We start from the raw sequence: 21,185 nt of genomic DNA, 5'->3' as shown, positions 1-21,185 counted from the left end.
GGCGGCTTCGCGGCCTGCGGAGGCCTCGGCGCCGCGGCCCAAGGAGCCGCCGTGGCGCGGCCGACCACGCTCGAGCCCCGACCTCCGACCGGGCCTCCCCGGGCCCGCGGGCCTGTTCGCCTGTCCGCCCGCCCCGCTCTCCGCGCAAGGCTAGCTCGGCGCGGGGAGGGAAGTGGGGAGGCCGCGCCGCGGGTGCCGGCCGCCCTGGCAGGCCGCGGCGCCTCGTCTTAGCGTCGCCGGGGAAACTGAGGCTGAGCGGGGAGGGACGCGCCCAAGGTCACTCGGAGGGCCGGGCGGGGCGCGGGCCTGCGCCGGCGTTCGGGAAGACCGGGCGAGGGTTTGGTCCCCACCGAGACTGCCGCCTTTGTGTGCTCGCGCAGCCGCTCCGCCATCGCGGGTCTGCGAGTCGGCTCGGGCGGCCGGGCGGAGTCTCCTCCGGGCTAGGACGGGGCTGGGGCGCCCGCCGGGGGCAGATCTCAGGAGGTCCTCAGCTTCCGGGCGTTGGCCGGGCGCGTGGCCGCCGAGGCCTGCGGCCGAGACCCCCGCGGGCGCCTGGAGACAGGTGCGTGAAGCACAGAACTCAGTGGACGCCACTTTCCACCCTTTGACCCGTCGAGGGAGAAGGGGAGAGTTCAGATCCTTGGTAGGGGTTTTTGTGAGGTTTTGGCTTTTGTGTAAGTCCAGTCCCTTCCCATCGACGGTCACGGCCATACCTTCCTTGTGCTTCTGCGCCACGTTCTCGGAGCCAGACCTGGGGTCTCAGCTCTGCGGTCCTGCATTCGCTGAGGCTGCCTGAGTGGCCGGGGAGACCGAGGTGGTCTCCCCAAGGTCACAGCCTCGGTTCCCTGACTGCGGAGCTAGCTAGCCCTTTGAATTCAGTGACCAGGAGTTTGCTAATGAGAGGCAGAAACGTTGAAGGGAATCGTTTTGCTGTCTTTCTGGTGGTTTGTTTTTTGATGGATGGGGGGACATATTGGGTAGTTTTGTGTATGAGTTTGAGGTGAAATGGGAATATTCAAGTAGAAAGATGTGTAGCTGGCTTCTGTATTGCGTGAACTTGAGTTTCCAACTTTGACTCACATCTTGCTGTAATCCAGTATTTATAAACCTTTTTACAACGACGACTCCGCTCTCCCCGCCCCGCCGCACACCCGAGCTTTTTTTACACGTTGTTTTCTTGATTGCCCACTCCAGGAAATTTTAATGCTGCTTTCACACTGTATGCCCTTTTTATGTGCTATATGCATGTTTATGCTTTGTACATAAAAAGAGGGGGCTTTTTTTCGCCCCCTTTGAGAATGCGTACGTTAATTTTTTAAGTCATCTTACTTTGAGGTCTTCTGCATGTCAGGCTTTCTGCTTGCACAAAAATAGGCATGGTACAGGCCCAGGAGCCAGAGTGGAGAGAGTGAGAGACATTCCCTGAGGTTGAAATATAAATGGTAGAAAGGTGGGACTGGAGAGGTAAGCAGGAACTAGATCACAAAAGGTCTCCGGTGTTCCTCCACAATAAGGAGTTCAGAAATTATCTTAAGGCCAGGTGGGAAATCACTAAATTGAGTTCTAAGCGGGGAAGTTAACAGGGTTAGGTTTGCGTTTTAGAAAAATCACTGTGCTATGAGAAGGATGGTTAGAAAGGTGGACAAAACTAGTGGCTTCAGGACCAGTTAGGAAGAGAGAAAAGGATAGCCTGGACCAGGGTAGTGACTAGTCACTGAACTTGGTGATTGCCAGTCATGGCAGTTCTTCATTGGCTCTTTACTTAAAAGCTCTTAGCAAGGTCCATGTCCGGTAGTTTATACCCCTGCCAATTTTTGGAAATGTTTTGGGGTGCTACTCAATGAAATTATGTGCACAAGGTAATTGGTTTGTATGCTGTATAAACATGGCTTTGTGTGTTCTCGTGTATATGTTGTCCATGTCTCATTTTTGAATGATTTACGTACGTCTCTCACCGTCCCCAAATTAGGCATTGTTGAGGGGTAAGGTGGCTCCTGTAGAATATTCCAGGGTTGACTCTGTTATTGAGATATAATTCACATATGTGCTCTTCTAACTTACCTTTCTAAATAGCTTGTTTCCCAGCAGGACTTTGGGAATTTTAGAGCGAGGCATTTCGAGGTTTCCTCTCTGAGGGGGAAGGCCCAGAGCACAGATACCGACTTACTCTGAGGTCACAGTTCAAGTGTGAGAAAAACATACGAGGTTAAGTTGGAGGGTGCCACTATAGGGTTATGGAATCTACTTTGCAAGCATTTTTTTTCCCCCCGGCATAAATAAGAATTGGCAGGTTTATTGAATACCACATCACGCAGAGTAGGAGAGGCCTGGAAACATTTGAAAATGAGTATTATCAGTAGCCTGCCGGTGCAAAAGAGAAATTGTGACCATCATGCCTTCCCGTACTCTTCTGAAACCACGTGGTTTCCTGGTGTATCCAGTAGGGTACATTAACTGTAGAATGTACCTCCAGATAGCTGAGTAAATTAGCTTGCTATATATATTCAGATTTGCTGGGCATACACAAATTTAAAATGAAAGAATGTCTGCTAAATGACATTATTATCTGCTAATGCCTTTTTGTTTTGGAATCATAATTTCTGGTTTTAGGAATGCGACTCAGTTGTCTGTAAGGGTTACTCTAGGTTTGTGATACCACGTCTACTGTTTAGTAGTCTCTACCACTTACAAATCCACCCTGCCAGGTAGTTGTGGTTAGTTCCATTTTGTGTGTCCTGAAGCACAGGAAGGGCAGAGTCACTTGCCCAGGGTCACACATTTAGTAAGAAGAGACCTAGCATCTGGACCTCACGTTCCGTTGCCTTTGTTCCTTTTGCTGGACTTTGTTATGTCATTCACATTTTTCTGTGGTGGGAAAGCACAGGGCTGGTGATTCTAGTAGCTTTAAATAGTGAAAATAAAACTTAAAAGTGGGGGATATTGTCTTTATTTTTATGTTTCTTTTTCAAGTAACGTTTACCCAGGAAGGGTCTGATTATAAATATTCTCAAGAAGCTGAATTTTCAGTGACTGCATTGTATTCCTGAAGACTCTAGTTATTTTTCGTGAGTCCCCCCCAACCCCCAACCCAAGGAGGTGGTCTTAGGACCTGGACATTTGTCTGTCTGCTGCACCTCCCCTCTTACTTCAGCCAAACTGTTGCTAAATTCTCCTGCTTGCTATAGCAGACCGGTATAAAATTTGCTTTCTTTCTAAGCACCTTCTTGATATTTTTCAGTTCTTAACTAATATTTAAGAACTTTTTGCTCTGGCCTCTTTTTCCAAGTTGAAAATGCCATGATGATCATCTGTTTTTAAGTCTTCCTTTATTTCCTTATGGTGACTCTCTCTCTCTCTCTGTCTCTCTATATATATATCTATCTATACCTATATATATATTTTTTTAATTTTATTTTTATTTTTATTGCGGTACGCGGGCCTCTCACCGTTGTGGCCTCTCCCGTTGCCGGACGCGCACGCTCAGCGGCCATGGCTCACGGGCCCAGCCTCTCTGTGGCATTTGGGATCTTCCCGGACCGGGGCACGAACCCGTGTCCCCTGCATCGGCAGGTGGACTCTCAACCACTGCACCACCAGGGAAGCCCAAGGTGACTATATTTTTACTTGCAATGTCAGGCTCCAGTTTTCTCATCTCTGAAAGTCATGCTTTTTTCCCCCCTCTCAAAAACACTTTATGCTATCTTTTCTAAGTATTTGCCATCTCTTTCAAGCATCTAATGAGCTTGGTAGTTTAATTTCAGTGGGAAAAATCATTATTTTTCATCCTGTTTGTGCCAAGTGGTGTGCAAAGAAGAGGGCATGCTCTGATCAGTATTTGACATAGAGTTATGTTTAGCATACTTGTACAGTAGAAGAAATTTAGGGTCAGGAGTGAGAGAAATGTAAGTAACATTTCTTTGAGGTAGGCCTTGAACAATGAGGAGTTCCCCAAAGTGGAATGGGGGTAGGGGAACCTTTGCAGGCAAGGCAACAGCATGTATCAAATTATGGTGCTGTGATAGGAAAGAGCGTGGAGTTGATACATCCAGGGTACCTGAAGTAAGGTACAGTCAGTTCTGCTTTCAACGCTTGTTTGGAAGCATGGATTTATTCCAGTGGGATTGATACTTTAGGAAACAAGTTGAATATAACGGGAATATTGCGTTTAGTGTGCATAATTTCATCTATGGGTAACAGGTAAACAGAAAATTGAACTCAGCTGAACCAAGCCATGTAGACTTGGTTCATGCATCCAAGTCTACGTGCATCCACCAGCTATCTCAGTTGACTGTGTGTGCCATGAGCCACACCCTGTGCATGTCTCTTGTTACAACACTCACCCTATTTCCCAATAACTCATGAGCTGCAGACCTGGTTAAGTGCCATAGTTGTAGTATATATGCATTTCTTAACCATTTAATTTGTCAAACTGTGCTGTCATTTTTGTTAGGTTTTTGTTAGCTTCTTACCGTGTGTGTGTAAGTTTACCATCTTAAGTTTTTGGGTGTTATACCCCTAATTCCACTTTTTCCCTTAAACCCTGTGGACTTTTTGTGTCGTATGGTGATTTTTAGGAAAACATACGTCTGTAACTACAAATGAGGCCAGACGGGTGAGTTGTTGGCTATACATGTGAAGGCAATGGGTTCGATCATTTTGGAACATTTGCAATTTTCTTGGGCCTCTTGGAGTCTGGCCGATTTTTTTGAGCTACCACGTGAAGCTTTTAACTTCCTCTGGCCCACTTAATGTTCTTCCTACTGCTTTCCTGCTTTTTCTCTTAGAACATTCCCAACATTCCCTTTATAATAGGTGCTTGCTGTCCTGGGAGCCAAAGACCATTGACTTAATATTTTCCTTTCTAGGGAGAGAGTTGAAGGAAGAGGATCTGGATTCCACTGCCAAGATTAATGTCTTTAGAGAGTTGGGTTTGGCTAGCCATTTGGTGACTGCATGCATCCATTCATTAGAGCCACCTGAATGGAAGGCTGTGCCTTGTGCGACGGAGCTCTGGGGGCAGCGCTATTTGAGACCAGCTCCCCTCTTATGCAGATGAGGGAATTCCTTCTGTGGGGCGCTGCTGGGCTGCCCTTTGCTGTAGGTGTACCAGCATTTATAATCTTCTGCCTCCCCGCTGCCACCGCCACTACAGTCTGCACGTCGGCTCTGTTTAGTGGCTCTTGGTTTACTCCACACACATACACCCCACCCTACCCCAGCCCAGGTTCATGATTCAGTAGAAGCAGCTAAGATTCCTAGCTTTGTGCTTGGGTGCCATCCACGCAGGCCCAGCATGCCTGCCTCCTGTGAGTTTTAGAGTTGGAGGTTGTTAATGACCTCACCACCTGAGATCAATTTGTCCCCTTGGCCTCTGGTATCTTTTCAACCTCTGGTGGAAATCTTAGGTTTCCTTCATTATATTACCCTTGCTCCTGGCCCCCAGCAATTGCCTTGTTTGTATCACCGGCCTGCTCCAGAGCCCAGACCACTGTGACTGAAAGAAAATTAGAAGTTAGGGGTCAGAGAGGTGGAAAGGCCACTCGGCTTTGCTTCTGTGCTATGCCAGAGAAACCCTTCTGCAAAGAAGTAGTTATAGGACCAAGTAGGCAGCTTCTGAGCTGCCAAAATTAGTTGGTTGAATTTGGTGTCTATTAATATCCCTCCCAGTTGTGAAAATCCTCCAAATCAATCACTGATACAGCCTCATCAGACGTGGCCGTGAGAGAAGTAAAGTGCCCTTCCCGCCTGCACCCCTCCACCACCACCCCCCTCCAGGCTCCAGGGGTTTCATTGACAAAAGGGTCAACCTAGTATTTGGGGGGAATTGATCATAAACCTGCATGTGAAGCTGTGGAGAAATTTCTAAGAACAGTGTCGCTGAGTAGAGAATGAGCCAAGGTCCTCTTTGGCTGTGTTAGAGTCGTAGGTGTGTCCTGCAGATCCCAGGACATGGGGGAGACTGAGGGTCCCAATACAGGTGAGCCCTTTACAGGTGTTTCTGGGGCTGTACCCACTGCAGAGTGTTTCTGAGTACTCGACTAAATCCTATTTAAACTATCTAGGAAAAAAGCATTAGGTGAAGTTTATTTTTTAATTTTTTTGTTGGGGTAAAATATATATAACGTAAAATAGACGGTTTATAACCACTTTTAGGTGTTCGGTGGCATTAGGTAAATTCACATTGTTGTGCAACCATCACCATCTATCTCCAGAACTTTTTCCATCTTCCCAGACAGAAACTCTGTATTCATTAAAGGATAACTCCCTGTTTGCCCTTCCCCTAGTCCCTGGCAATCACCATTCTACTTCTGTCTCTGAATTTGATGTCTTGGGACCTCACATAAGAGGAATTATGCAATGTTTGCCCTTTTGTGTCTTATTTCACTGAGCATAATGTCTTCAGGGTTCATCCATGTTGCAGCAGGTATCAGAATTTTCTTTTTAAGGCTGAATAATATTCTTTTTACTGTGGATTTTTTTTCTCATCATTTTAAAAAAGCTGAGGTTCATTCTTAATTCTGGAGCCTTGTACCTCAAGACCTGAATCGCAAACAAAAGTAGAACATCGCTATGCCCAAAGAGCTGTTCTTTTTCTCTAGTAGAAGCAAAAGGCAATCCTTGATGGGTCCTTTGTTTGGACAAAAGGAAAGAACTTCCCTGAGTGACAAATCACTGAGCAGGTGTGAAGTCTCCTTGGCTCTGGTGCCCCTTTCAGGCTTCTGAGACTGACTGCTTCATCAGGGTCATAAGATTAATGTGTGAAAGACCCAGTTACTGTCTCTCAGCTTAGTTAGCTGCTTTCTGTTTTTGCCAGATCTAGTCTAGTCCCTGCAAAAACCTCAGGGGAGATCGGTGGTCGAGGCTGCTGAGCCTCCTTTAGGGATAAATAACTGGGAGAGGGTTGCCCCACTGCCTCTGTGCTGGCTCCTCAGCTTCCTTTAAGCCTAAGCAGGAGTGATTAGCCACATCCTGCCAAGTCTTTTCTGGAAATGAATTAAGCCTCGCTGAGAGCCGGAAACATTTGTTGCACTTCTTCCTGGGGCTGAAAGTTTGCTTTGCTCTCATCTAGCAGCACTCACTCTTGTAAGAAGAGCTATGGTTTCTGGCTTTTCTGATGTAATCCATACTTATTACTTGATTTATTGATTGTCTTTCCACTTAGAGTATATGCTCCAGGAGTGTGTCTCTCTTTTAAAAAATAAATAAATAAATTTATTTGTTTATTTATATATTGGGCTGTGTTGGGTCTTTGTTGCTACGCACGGGCTTTCTCTAGTTGCAGTGAGTGGGGGCTCCTCTTCGTTGCGGTGCGCGGGCTTCTCATTGCAGTGGCTTCTCTTGTGGAGCATGGGCTCTAGGCGCACGGGCATCAGTAGTTGTGACACGTGGGCTCAGTAGTTGTGGCACACGGGCTTAGTTGCTCCGTGGCATGTGAGATCTTCCTGGACCAGGGCTTGAACCCGTGTCCCCTCCATTGGCAGGCCAATTCCTAACCACTGCGTCACCAGGGAAGCCCCAGGAATGTCTCTTGTTTGCCATTATATTTCTAGCCCCTGAAGTAGTGTCTGACCAGAGTAGGCCCTGTACATAGTTGCTGAATTACTCAGATGATAGGGTGCCTCCAGGGTGCTGGGAACCTACTGGGCCCTTTGATTCATCATCACGGCTGCAAGGTAAGGGATATTTTTCTGACATTGAAGATGATAAAACTGAGACATGGAGATCAAGTATTTGTGCAGGGCTCTGGAGCTCATTTGGCCAGTCTCATCATTACTGTCTACACCATGCACCCTCCTTTGTATAACAAGCAAGACATCCATATTTCTCTTAAGTACTAAGGTCTGGATATTCATGTGACAGTGGCATCAAAGTTCATTTAAGAAGCTTTGAAGGGAATTCCCTGGCAGTCCAGTTGTTAGAACTCCGCACTTCCACTGCCTAGGGCTCGGGTTCGATCCCTGGTTGGAGAACTAAAACCCCACAAGCCGCGAGGTGCAGCCAAAATAATAAAAAGGGGAGGCGTGACCTAGACTGTTGGTACTAGCCAGTGCCTAATCAGTTGCTGGTAGATTGGCATCACCCTGATGAGATTCTGTAGGATTTAGGCTTTTCTCTGCCTTTACCGTGCCAACGTGAAGGGGTTGCCCCGGCCACTTCAGTCGGACTCGCTCTGCTTGTATCTCAGAATGGCCATTTATGAGTTTACAGTGAGATCTGCTTTATAGTTGCCCCACAGAATGAGTGAGTGACCCAGTGTGTCTGAGTATCCTCTCCCGGAAGGAAAACGTGCAAGGAGCCACCTTAGAATCCAGATTGCCTGGGGCTTTTGGAAGCAGTGCCGGGGAGTTTGGTCTCAGATTTTCAGTGAGTGATTGTATCAGCCTCGGCTGCCCTGGCTTGTGTGAGGGCTCTGTGTGCCTGCCGTGGGGCTGGGCTGGACAGAGCTGATCATCCAGATATCTCTCCCTTGGACTCGCTGCATAGTTGCTGCTTCTTTCTGTTTCTGGTGCACCCCTCCCCCTCCCCTTTTCTGCTGACTCTTCCTTTCTCGGTTTGTGGGAAAACTGGTGGGAGATACGGTGACAGAATCCGGCTCTAGTCTAGCACTGCCGAACAGTCTGTTTCTAACCATCACATACAATCACATCCACATAGGCGTCACATATATATGATTACGTGTGTCACACTCCTAACTAGAGTTGGGGGGTATCATCTTTAGTGTCCATAATAGCTTCCTGGGAAGAAAAATCAACCTCTAACAGTAACATCACAATTGAGTAGACCATTAAATCTGTAAGAACACTGAAGGTACTAACCTCACCAACCCCCCTCCCATCTAGTCAGGGGCCTCACGTCTTTCCACTACCTCCAAGCCACACAGCTTTCTTCTTGCTTGGGTTCCTCTAAGTCTCCACGCAGGTCTGCATTCTGACTTGTCCAGTTTCCCTTTGGTCCTCAGTGCCCAGGTGCCGCAGTCTCCAGATGCGTCTCTGTCTGAAACCCTTGATGGCCCTGCCCCTGGGGTGTGGGGTAGGAGGCCTGTGGTGTTGCGTCACGCCACTGTGTGGCCCTCAGTTCTCGCTGCTGACACAGTACTTGTCTAGGTCAGATAATTCCTCTCCCCTTCGATGCCCTGCTGCCCACCCGATTTGTTTGTTAAATAACTCTGGTCACTTTCTGGCCTCATCTTCAGTGTCACTTCCTCCGGAAAGCCCAGCTTGGCCCTCAGTAACAGTTTGGGCCTCCGCTTGCTTGGTCGACAGTGTCCAGCTCCCTGTGGCCGGCTCACTGGCCTCGTTCTGGTTCCCCTGCCTGTTTACTGCTGCTTTCTCCTTGAAATGCCAGCTTTTGTCTAACTGATACCTCCAAGTTCTCCAAGCTTTGTTTCTGGCTTTTTATTCTCTTTACAGGCTTCTTTTTTCTCTACCTGAGTCCCCAGATTTTAACACAGATTCTAGAACCTCTACCTCTACCCTAGTTATCTCTCCTCTGAGTTTTTCAGCTACCTTTGGTAGTTTCTACTTGGATACAAGTAGTTTCAAGTAGAAACAAGTAGTAGAAACAAGTAGTTTCTACTTGGATACCCCACATGCAGCATTTCTAAAACTAAAACTGTCTACCCTTGACACCTGTTTCTTTTTATCCCTTCTCTAGCCCGGTTTCATGGCATTACTACCATGGAATAACCAGTTAGACACCTTGGCGTGGGTTTGTCTCCCCTCACCCTCCTGTCAGAGCTTTCGGGATTCCTGACATCCGGCCTTCTTGACCATTCCCAGTGCCAAGCTCTACCCCAGGTCTTTTCTTAGTGGCAGGGACAACATTTACCACTCCTCTCTCACCTCCAAGCCTTCAGTAAACATGAGCATCTGCTTTGGGCAAGAGGTGAGCTAGGTACAAAGTATCCTCTGTGGCACTTACATCAAGTGAGGGCATGCTGGGACTTCCCTGGTGGCACAGTGGTTAAGAATCCACCTGCCAATGCAGGGGACACAGGTTCGATCCTTGCTCCCAGAAGATCCCACATGCTGTGGAGCAACTAAGCCCGTGCACCACAACTACTGAGCCTGTGCTCTAGAGCCCTCAAGCCACAACTACTGAAGCCTGTGTACCTAGAGCCCGTGCTCCACAACAGAGAAGCCACCACAGTGAGAAGCCACACTGCAACAAAGAGTAACCCCTGCTTGCTGCAACTAGAGAAAGCCCGCATGCAGAAACGGAGACCCAATGCAGCCACAAATAAATTAAAAAAAAAAAAGTGAGATCTTGCTGAATGACTGCAGTTTGCTTTGGAAACCAAGGGGTGGTAGGGCCATTTGCTAAGATGGAGTGCTGGCATGTTAGAAGGAGTTTCTTTCTGGACACACTAAATTTGAGGAACCTGGAAAACATCTGTGTTCCATATTGTTTCTGGAATTAATACATGTGATTCTGGCTTAAATTTGTTTAAGACTGGGGGACTTCTGGCATCAGACTGCCCTGGTTTAAATCTAGGCTCTGGTGTTTACTCGGTGTGGACTTCGGGCAAGTGACTTAACCCCTGGTCATCCTTAGCTCCCTTGTGTGTGAAATGGTGATCATAATAGTACCTTGTTGGGTGAGAGGAGGATTACAGGAGATGGTGCTTGGAAAGTGCTTAGTGTCTTGAACGTAGAGGTGGCCTCTGAGTTTTAGCTATTGTTAATTTTATTGTTCTGGTGACCTCTATTAACCTGCATGATCCAGAACCCTTTGCAGTTGGCGAGAGCCACTTTTCCCATGACCCCTAGCCTCTCTGTTCACACACTGCACTTCCATGTCCCCAAACTGGTCTGCAGGGAATGCCCCGCCAACCCCCCCCGCCCCGCCGCATCTTCCCACCTCCATTCTCTGGTGAGATCCAGCCCCTTGGCAGATTCCCCTAAGGCGGCCAGCCTTCCAAGTTTTTATGTCGTCTGACCACTGACCTTTATTATCCCCTAAAGAAAAACACAGTTATGGAACAAATTGCTAGTTGGCGTTGGGCATGGGAGGGCGTGGCAGAATCTGGAGAATGAGGAAGCTCTGGGAAGCAGCCGCTGGGGCTCAGGAGGCTGGTTTCAGAGAGCAGGGAGGGTGTGCAAGCTGAGGAATGGGGGCTCCTCCAGATGGTTGCAGGACATGTCTTTAATGACCATATTTGAAAACCTAAAAATTAAACAAGTAGGAGGCAAGAGGCTTATGGAGCAACCAAGGTATGTGCATTAAATTATTTCCCTTTGCTCAGCGGACCTATCTCTCCCTCCTCTGTCAGTGACATTTTTATCAGATTTTTCTCAATTATAAGAGACACCACTGAGATAGATAAGGTTTCCCCCAAAAGCTGCATCATGGCTGTATACTCAAACATAAGATACTTCTTGTGGTTAGCAACAGGAAGTATGGCGGATCTGGGACTATGTGTGATCTGGTCTTGTGAGTCCTAAGTGACTGTTGAGGTGTTCAGAACACCTGGCTTGAACACCTTCTGTTCAAGCCAGGTGTCCTGTCCTTATCTCGGGTGGTGTTGCATTGCGAAGCATTTGTGCCATTCTCGAGTGAGAGCACCTGTGGGCCAGCCTGAGGGCTGTCAGGAGATGTTGTGCTGTAGGCCACCCGGGAGTCTCCCTGGAGAGAGTGACATGAAGAGATAACTCTCTAAACCACTGAGTGGATAATGGGGGATGGGGGTCACGCACGGATGCAGACCACCATGTGCTGGAGAAAGAGGCTCAGCTGGCTGGGCAGTCCTTTTATCTTTATTTTTTTAATCCTTTTTTGAATTTTATTTAATCTATTTTTTTTATATAGCAGATTCTTATTAGTTATCCATTTTATACGTATTAGTGTGTATATTTCAATCCTAATCTCGCAATTCATGACGCTACCACCACCCCCGCCACCACTTTTCCCCCTTGGTGTTGATACGTTTTTTCTCTACTTCTGTGTCTCAATTTCTGCCCTGCAAACTGGATCTGTACCAGTTTTCTAGGTTCCACATATATGCATTAATATACGGTATTTGTTTTTCTCTTTCTGACTTACTCCACTCTGTTTGACAGTCTCTGAATTCATCCATGTCTCTACAAATGACCCAATTTCATTCCTTTTTATGGCTGAGTAATATTCCATCATATATATGTACCACATCTTCTTTATCCATTTGTCTGTCAGTGGGCATTTAGGTTGCTTCCATGACCTGGCTATTGTAAATAGTGCTGCAGTGAACATTGGGGTGTATGTATCTTTTTGAATTATGGTTTTTTCTGGGTATATGCCCAGTAGTGGGATTGCTGGGTCATATGGTAATTCTGTTTTTAGTTTTTTAAGGAACCTCCATAGTGGCTGTATCAATTTACATTCCCACCAGCAGTGCAGGAGGGTTCCCTTTTCTCCACACCCTCTCCAGCATTTGTTGTTTGTGGATTTTCTGATGATGCCCATTCTTACCGGTGTGAGGTGTAGTTTTGATTTGCATTTCTCTAATAATTAGTGATGTTGAGTAGCTTTTCATGTGCTTCTTGATCATCTGTATGTCCTCTTTGGATAAATGTCTATTTAGGCCTTTTTTTGAGTTTTTTTTGTGTGTATGGTGTTAGGGAGTGTTCTAATTTCATTCTTTTACATTTAGCTGTCCAGTTTTCCTTATTGAAGGAAACCACTTATTGAAGAGGTCTTCTTTATGTATAGTATCATGTCATCTGCATACTGTGACAGTTTTACTTTTTCTTTTCCAATTTGTATTCCTTTTATTTCTTTTTCTTCTGTGATCACCGTGGCTTGGACTTCCAAAACTATGTTGAATAACAGTGGTGAGAGTGGACATCCTTCTCTTGTTCCTGATCTTAGAGGAAATGTTTTCTGTTTCTCACCATTGAGAATGATGTTTGCTCTGGGTTTGTCGTATATGGCCTTTACTATGTTGAGGTAGGTTCCCTTTATGCCCACTTTCTGGAGAATTTTTATCATAAATGGGTGTTGAATTTTGTCAAAAGCTTTTTCTGCATCTATTGAGATGATCATATGGTTTTTACCCTTCAATTTGTTAATATGGTGTATCCCACTGATTGATTTGCATATATTGAAGAATCCTTGCATCCGTGGGATAAATCCCACTTGATCATGGTGTATGATCCTTTTAATGTGTTGCTGGATTCTGTTTACTAGTATTTTGTTGAGGATTTTTGCATGTATATTTGTCAGTGATATTGATCTGTAATTTCCTTTTTTTGTAGCGTCTTTATCTGGTTTTGGTATCAGGGTGATGGTGGCCTCATAGAATGAGTTTGGGAGTGTTCCTTCCTCTGCAATTTTTTGGAAGAGTTTGAGAAGGATGGGTGTTAGCTCTTCTCTAAATGTTTGATAGAATTCACCTATGAAGCCATCTGGTCCTGGACTTTTGTTTATGGAAGATTTTTAATCACAGTTTCAATTTCATTAGTTGTGATTAGTCTGTTCATATTTTCTAATTCTTCCTGTTTCAACCTTTTTTTTTTTTTGCGGTACGCGGGCCTCTCACTGTTGTGGCCTCTCCTGTTGCGGAGCACAGGCTCCAGACGCGCAGGCTCAGTGGCCGTGGTTCACAGGCCTAACCACTCCGCGGCATGTGGGATCAGGGCACGAACCCAAGTCCCCTGCATCGGCAGGCGGACTCTCAACCACTGCGCCACCAGGGAAGCCCCCTGGTTCGATCTTGAACGTTTATACCTTTCTAAGGATTTGTCCATTTCTTCCAGGTTGTCCATTTTATTGGCATAGAGTTGCTTGTAGCAGTCTCTTAGGATGCTTTGTATTTCTGTGGTGTCTGTTGTAACTTCTCCTTTTTCATTTCTAACTTTATTGATTTGATTCCTCTCTCTCTTTTTCTTGATGAGTCTGGCTAATGGTTTATGAGTTTTGTTTATCTTCTCAAAGAACCAGCTTTTAGTTTTATTGAACTTTGCTATTGTTTTCTTTGTTTCTATTTCATTTATTTCTGCTTTGATCTTTATGATTTTTTTCCTTCTACTAACTTCGTGTTTTGTTTGTTCTTCTTTCTCTAGTTTCTTTAGGTGTAAAGTTAGATTGTTTATTTGAGATTTTGCTTGTTTCTTGAGGTAGGCTTGTATTGCTATAAACTTACCTCTTAGAACTGCTTTTGCTGCATCCCATAGGTTTTGGATCGTTGTATTTTCGTTGTCATTTGTCTCTAGGTATTTTTTGATTTCCTCTTTGATTTCTTCAGTGATCTCTTGGTTATTTAGTAACGTACTGTTTAGCCTTCATGTGTTTGTGTTTTTTACATGTTTTTCCCCTGTAATTGATTTCTAATCTCATGGTGTGGTCAGAAAAGATGCTTGATATGATTTCAATTTTCTTAAATTTACTGAGACTTGATTTGTGACCCAAGACATGATCTATCCTGGAGATTGTTCCGTGCGCACTTGAGAAGAAAGTGTAATCTGCTATTTTCGGATGGAATGTCCTATAAATACCAATTAAATCTATCTGGTCTGTTGTGTCATTTAAAGCTTGTGTTTCCTTATTAATTTTCTGTTTGGGTGATCTGTCCATTGGTGTAAGTGAGGTGTTAAGGTCCCCCACTATTATTGTGTTACTGTTGATTTCCTCTTTTATAGCTGTTAGCAGTTGCCTTATGTATTGAGGTGCTCCTATGTTGGGTGCATATGTGCTTATAATTGTTATGTCTTCTTGGATTGATTCCTTCATCATTATGTAGTGTCTTTCCTTGTTTCTTGTAACATTCTTTATTTTAAAGTCTGTTTTATCTGATACGAGTATTGCTACTCCAGCTTTGTTGTGATTTCCATTTGCATGGAATATCTTTTTCCATCCCCTCACTTTAAGTCTGTCTGTGTCCCTAGGTCTGAAGTGGATCTCTTGTAGACAGCATATATTTGGGTCTTGTTTTTGTATCCATTCAGCGAGCCTGTGTCTTTTGGTTGGAGCATTTAATCCATTCACGTTTAGGGTAATTATTGCTAGGTATGTTCCTATTACCATTTTCTTAATTGTTATGGGTTTGCTTGTGTAGGTCCTTTTCTTCTCTTGTGTTTCCCAGTTAGAGAAGTTCCTTTAGCATTTGTTGTAGAGCTGGTTTGGTGGTACTGAATTCTCTTAGCTTTTTTTTTTTTTTGCGGTACGCAGGCCTCTCACTGTTGTGGCCTCTCCCTGTGTGGCCTCTCCCGTTGCGGAGCACAGGCTCCGGACGCGCAGGCTCAGCGGCCATGGCTCACGGGCCTAGCTGCTCCGTGGCATGTGGGATCTTCCCGGACCAGGGCACGAACCCATGTCCCCTGCATCGGCAGGCCAACTCTTAACCACTGCACCACCAGGGAAGCCCTCTCTTAGCATTTACTTGTCTGTAAAGCTTTGATTTCTCCATCGAATCTGAATGAGATCCTTGCCTGGTAGAGTAATCTTGGTTGTAGATTCTTCCCTTTTATCACTTTAAATATGTCATGCCCCTCCCTTCTGGCTTGTAGAGTTTCTTCTGAGAAATCAGCTCTTAACCTTATGGGAGTTCCCTTGTATGTTACTTGTTGTTTTTCCCTTGTTGCTTTCAATAATTTTTCTTTGTCTTTAATTTTTGTCAGTTTGATTGCTATGCGTGTCGGCATGTTTTTCCTTGGGTTTATCCTGCCTGAGACTCTCTGAGCTTCCTGGACTTGGGTGGCTACTTCCTTTCCCATGTTAGGGAAGTTTTCAACTATAATCTCTTCAAATATTTTCTCAGGTCCTTTCTCTCTCTTCTCCTTCTGGGACCCCTATACTGCGAATCTTGTGTTTAATGTTGTCCCAGAGGTCTCTTAGGCTGTCTTCATTTCTTTTCATTCTTTTTTCTTTATTCTGTTCCACAGCAGTGAATTCCACCATTCTGTTTTCCAGGTCACTTATCTGTTCTTCTGCCTCAGTTATTCTGTGATTGATTCCTTGTAGTGTATTTTTCATTTTAGTTATTGTATTGTCCATCTCTTGTTTGTTTGGTCTTTAATTCTTATAGGTCTTTGTTAAACATTTCTTGCATCTTCTCGATCTTTGCCTCCATGCTTTTTCTGAGATCCTGGATCATTTTCAGTATCATTATACTGAATTCTTTTTCTGGAAGGTTGCGTATCTCCACTTCATTTAGTTGTTTTTGTGGGGTTTTATCTTGTTCCTTAATCTGGTGCATAGCCCTCTGCCTTTTCATCTTGTCTATCTTCCTGTGAATGAGGTTTTTGTTCCACAGACTGCAGGATTGTAGTTTTTGTTGCTTCTGCTGTCTGCCCTCTGCTGGATGAGGCTATCTGGGCAGTCCCATTAATGTGTCTTCTCCTGGCCAACCTCCTCTGGCCTCTCCTTGTCCTCCTGGTTTCTTTTGCACCTGGCTCATATGCCCCAGTTACCACAGCTGAGCTGCCTGCCAGCAGCCACCCCCAGATAGGAGCTGGTGGCTGGATTTATTCATCACTGTATTCCGGGGAAGGGGCAGTACTGATAAGTGAATGAGGTGGGGAGATGTGCAGTCCTGGGTTCTTTTTTAAAGCTGGATTGGGTGCAGTGTTGCACAGCACTTCAGGGCTTGAGCAAAGGGGTGGAGCTGTTCAGTGGGTGGTACATTTGGAGAGACTGCAAGGCTGGTGCTGGCAGAACAAGTCAGTGATACCCACCCACAGTCCTTGAGCCTTTAAAACTGTGCACACTGGTCCAAGTGCTCTTTGCATTAACTCCTGTAATCCTCACACACCCATTGAGGTGGGTGCTGTCTTGTTCTATAGATAAGGAAGTAAGGCACAGAGAAATTCAGTGTTTCCCCTGAGGCCACAAGTAGGGGTTATGGAAGGCTGACCCCTATCCAAGTTGTCTGGCTCTGGAGAAGTGCTCTAACTGTAAGGCCAGCTTGCCTCCACAGGCAGTGCTTAGGAGTTAGGACGTGATTGGGAACCAGGGAAAGGCTGTGGGGGTCAGCTGTATGTTTTAGAGAGACGCGTTGGCAGTAGGGTAGAAGGATACCAGGAGATGGGCAGTCGTTTGGAGGAGGTAGCGGCACTGGAGATGAGAAGAAAGATGAGTCTGAGAGTGGTCCTGCATTAATTTCGCTCAGATGCGACTAGTTCTCCCCAGCTCCGAGGCCATTGTCCTAGGCCATTGGGTTCCCGTGCTGTAGCCTCTGGAGCAGAACCCTCAGAATTGCCTAGGAGTGCAGAGTTTTGAGCCCCATCCCAGACCTGCTGAATCAGAATCTAGTTTAACAAGCCCTCCAGGTGTGCCTGATGTCCAAGCCACTATTGCCCAGGACCAGGTGACCAGAGCCTTCTCCTTGCTTTGACTCTGCTCTGGTCCCTCAGCCTTGCCCTGAGCTCAGGCCCTCCCCCACTAGAAGCCCTTCTACACGGGTTACACCCTGACTCCTGGCTTCACGTTTTTGCTTCTCATTTGCTGCTCTATCCACTCCATCCCTGAACACTGATTTATCGTGGTTAGTTGTCACCTTCCAGTGGGCCCTGAGTGAATGCAAGGGCCTCTCATTCTCCAGTAGCCTCCACATCTGCTGCCTTCTCTGCTCTTCCTGGAACCTGCTTGGCTTCCCAATTCACAGTTTCTAGGTTTTTGTCTACTCGTGTTGCCAGTGACAGAAGTCTCAGCTGGGCACACAGGGTGGATCAGGGTTGGTGGCTCTCATCTGCTCCCCTAAATTATCAGCTCCTCCAGAGAGCAACAGTTCCCAGTCATTGGGAAGAGGCAGAGGCTCTGGGCTCTGGGCTGGCCTAGGAAGCTCTGTTCCTTCCTGGTTGCTAGGTGTCGGTGAGGTCACGTGTAAGCAGTTCTGATTCTCTTGTCTTTTCCCAGAAGCTAGTACAGGACTGTGCAGGAGGGTTTTTTTTGGTTTGGGTTTGTTTGTTTGTTTGTTTTGTGGGGTGGAGGGGTTTCCATTTGTTTATTGATCTTCTCCTCATTACTCCAGAGAGGATTCAAGATGGGAGGGGGCTTCAGCATCACCCACCCTCCCAGTTGGCAGGGATCCTCAGAGCATGTGCAGTAAGGCACGGTCACTGTATCCTGGGAAGCTATGAACTGAAGGCTGTGAGCTCTGGGTCCCCAGCCTCGCACGGTCAGAGTAATGGCACACGGTAGCTGCTTTCCTAAGCCTGAGTGAGGCAAGCCGCATCTGCACAGATTGTGCGAGAGGGTTCAGGATTTCTCCTTTCATAACTGAGAGACCAGGGGGTCTGTCCGCTCTGCCTGCTCCCCCAGTGGGTCACAGAACATCACCATTCTGGCTGCCTGGGTTTAACCAGAGCGAATCATGCAGTGACCAGCAGCTGGCTGGGGCCCTGCCATTTGCACTGTCTCCTAGCACAGCCTGGTGGGGCGGGGGTGGGCCCAAGCTTGGACAAAGGCCAGAGCCTATCTTTCAACTGGGCCTCACAGGGGCAAGTCCAGACAGGCAGGGAGGGGGCCATGGGCTGAGGAGAATCTGTGGGGGTTTCAACGGCCGGAAAGGAGGGCAAGAGGTGGCATAATGTTTCCAACTGCAGGCTTTGGGGTCAGGTAGTCCTGTATTTTACAAGAATGCTTACTTCCTAAGAAGAACATGGATTAAGGACATAAATTGCATTAAGTGTTCAGCAAAGCACGCAGCCGACAGAAAGGACCAGTAAATGATTGAACTGAGCTTTGCTGTCGATGATGCAGGGGGCAGCATTTATCAACTTGATAATCTTTGTTTTTCAGGGCTTGAAGATACTGGAAGTCTATTTGGCTACAAATTCCTATGCTAGCCAGAGGATGAGTAATGAGCAGGCATGAGAGGTTGAGGCATTCAGCTTCTCTGCAAATCTTGGTATAGATCACCTTCTTCTCTAGAGGTTGGAACCACAGGGCACGATGAGTACGGTGAGTTTTGTAAGTTCATGAATTTTATTTTTTCAGGCTAAACAATTACTTCATCCCTTGTGTACCTTAGTGAGAGTACCATAAAGGTGTTTCTAAGTAACCCTAGTTCTTACAGCAGTGCGTACAGGACCTCCTGGTAGTTACACCAACCTGCTTGTCTTAGGTCAGAGTCCAGTGTTTTAGGTGGTGCCCTAAAGACAGAAGGCTGAGGATGGTTGAGGGTGTTGAAGTTTTATACCTCCAGAGCAGCTGTCAGTGTCCCAGAAATATTAGGGCTCTGGTTTATTTAATTATTTACAGCCGAATCTTCCGTTTTTCCTTCTATTTCTTTGCCCTGTGTAGTTCTTGGTCCGAGCATCGGTAGCGGTAATAATCCTTGGTGAGTTTTCTTAGGGTCAGTGACCAAAGTTGGTAAGTCATTGTAACTCCTGTTTAGAGCTTTTATCAGACTGCAGGGGCAGCTCTGGTTTGGTGTAACCCAGATGTCACCTGGAGCCCCCCTTGAGTCCGGAGAGTGCCTGAAGATCCCCCTCCCCACTTTACTCCCTACTAACAGGGCTGCTCATATGATCTAAACTCAAAACAGCTGTTTTCTGAGATAGTGCATTCACATCAGGTGGACCAGATGTGAAACTCATACTCTTTTTCCAGGTTCCAGAAGTGCTGTGAATGGTGTTGGGTGGGGGGTGCAGGATAAGGCTGAAAAAACGGTTCCCAGGGTGATAGAAACCGTGGTAGAAATCCTGTAGGCTCTGTTCACCGACCCCCACCCCCTCCCCTTGGCCCATCCCTTCTGACCACTCCTGGCCCCCACTGTGTTCCAGACCCACTGTTGACATTCATAAACAAAAGGGCCTTTGTTTCGCTGGAGCTATCTTTTCAAAGGGCAGATGACCTCCCATCTTGGCCCCATATCTGCAGGTTGCCACCACAGTTCACCTTAGGGAAACCTCCTAAGCCTGGGCACCTCACCTCTGAAGCCCACGCTCTGCCCAGGCAGGATCTGAACAGACTGAGCAGTGTAGCTTCTTATAAGAGTGTGTGAAGAATTTGGTTAAAATTTCCTCAGAGTGGTGTGAATAACTTGTGTGGTGGTGATTGGATGGTCGGTTTTAACTGGAAGCTGTGAGGGCTCTGCTATTAAAAAGCAGGAGAGCATGACAAGAATAATAGGAAGGCAGAGGGGGTGAAGTCTTTTCCCATATTCTAGGGTTTCTTGAGCCTGGCCCTGTGCTAACAGCCACCTCCTCCCTGCCCTCGGGGAGTGCATGTGGAAGAGGAGGTAGAGTGGGGGTTCTGGAGGCTTGGGGGGGGTCATGAGATGGTCAGCCGGAGGGCATGAGGAATGTCCTCATGGTGGAGCTCACAGTGAGTAGGTTCCTGAAAGCTGTGTAAGAACTGGCTGAGTGAAGAAGGGAAGGGATGGGTCATCCAGGCTGGGAAGGGTGCCAGGTGAAGGGCAGGGAGAGGCTGAAAAAGCAGCCAGGAAAGGACTGCTGTTGGTGGGGGTGGGGGTGAGTGCTGGCAGGACACATTACTACAGTGACCACGACGGGGCTTTTAGGCTTCAGCACCTGGACTTTGGCCAGGACCTGTGACTGCTTCTTAACCTCCCTCAGAGGAAAAGCTGCACAGGTAGGGGCACGAAGGGTTCTGTTTAGCAGTGTCTGCTAAGACAGATTTGGTCCTTTTCAGAGGATGGAAGATACAAGGGCAACTTCAAAGAGAATGGGGTAAAAGTTAAGGGGCCCTAAGTAACCTGGTAGCTGCTGGGGAAACTCATATAAACACCAGGTAGTGGACCCAGGCCTGGGTGCCAGCTCCCTGGAGGGACAGAGCAGCTCCTCACTGAACCGTTCGGAACAGCTGCTGTCGCTTGCCCCTGGGACTTCCTGGGGATGCTTCCCTGTTCCTTAGATCCGTGGGAGTTGCTCAACCCAGCTACATTTCCGAAACTTCTCAAGCTGCCATTTGATAAGAAAGTCAGAACACAAACGGAATCAGGCTTCTCTCTGTTGCCAGAGAGTTGGGCTGGGTGATGGATGTTCCTGAGTCTTGTGCAAATCTCATGGACACTTGCCTGTCCTCCAGCATTTCCAGGGATAGGATGCCTAGTAAGGCGTATAAGGAACTAGGGTAGTAATGCTATCTTCTGACAGCACTCAGTACTGTACATATGGTATGTCGCCTCATCCTTAGGAGAGCTCTGCGAGTCTGGTACTGGTGAGGAAGTTCAGACTTAGTAGTGAAGTAACTGCCCCACATCGCCCAGTGTGAAGCAGAGTAGGCCCGGTGCCAGTGAGGAGTGG

At 46.7% G+C, this 21,185-nt stretch overlaps 2 protein-coding genes across 3 annotated transcripts in view; one reads left to right on the top strand and one right to left on the bottom strand.

Annotated features, from left to right (window-relative positions):
* Positions 1-711, bottom strand: part of LOC112399746 (translation initiation factor IF-2-like) — a 2,911-nt gene extending 2,200 nt beyond the window's left edge. Inside the window, exon 1 of the mRNA XM_024745087.1 lies at positions 272-711. Coding sequence (XP_024600855.1) covers positions 272-711 — 440 coding nt within the window. The remainder of the gene's footprint in view (positions 1-271) is intronic.
* RNF4 (ring finger protein 4) overlaps positions 1-21,185 on the top strand; it is a 40,043-nt gene that overhangs the window by 149 nt on the left and 18,709 nt on the right. For both annotated transcript variants that reach the window (XM_024745091.1, XM_024745090.1), the window contains exon 2: positions 18,715-18,876. In XM_024745091.1, the coding sequence (XP_024600859.1) occupies positions 18,868-18,876 (9 nt within the window). In that variant the 5' untranslated portion in view covers positions 18,715-18,867. The remainder of the gene's footprint in view (positions 1-18,714; positions 18,877-21,185) is intronic.

The sequence above is a fragment of the Neophocaena asiaeorientalis genome, unplaced genomic scaffold (assembly GCF_003031525.2).
Source record: "Neophocaena asiaeorientalis asiaeorientalis breed wild unplaced genomic scaffold, Neophocaena_asiaeorientalis_V1.1 scaffold65, whole genome shotgun sequence".
NCBI lineage: Eukaryota > Metazoa > Chordata > Mammalia > Artiodactyla > Phocoenidae > Neophocaena > Neophocaena asiaeorientalis.
Note: the sequence above shows the minus strand (reverse complement) of the source record. Positions and strands in the feature narration are given on the sequence as shown.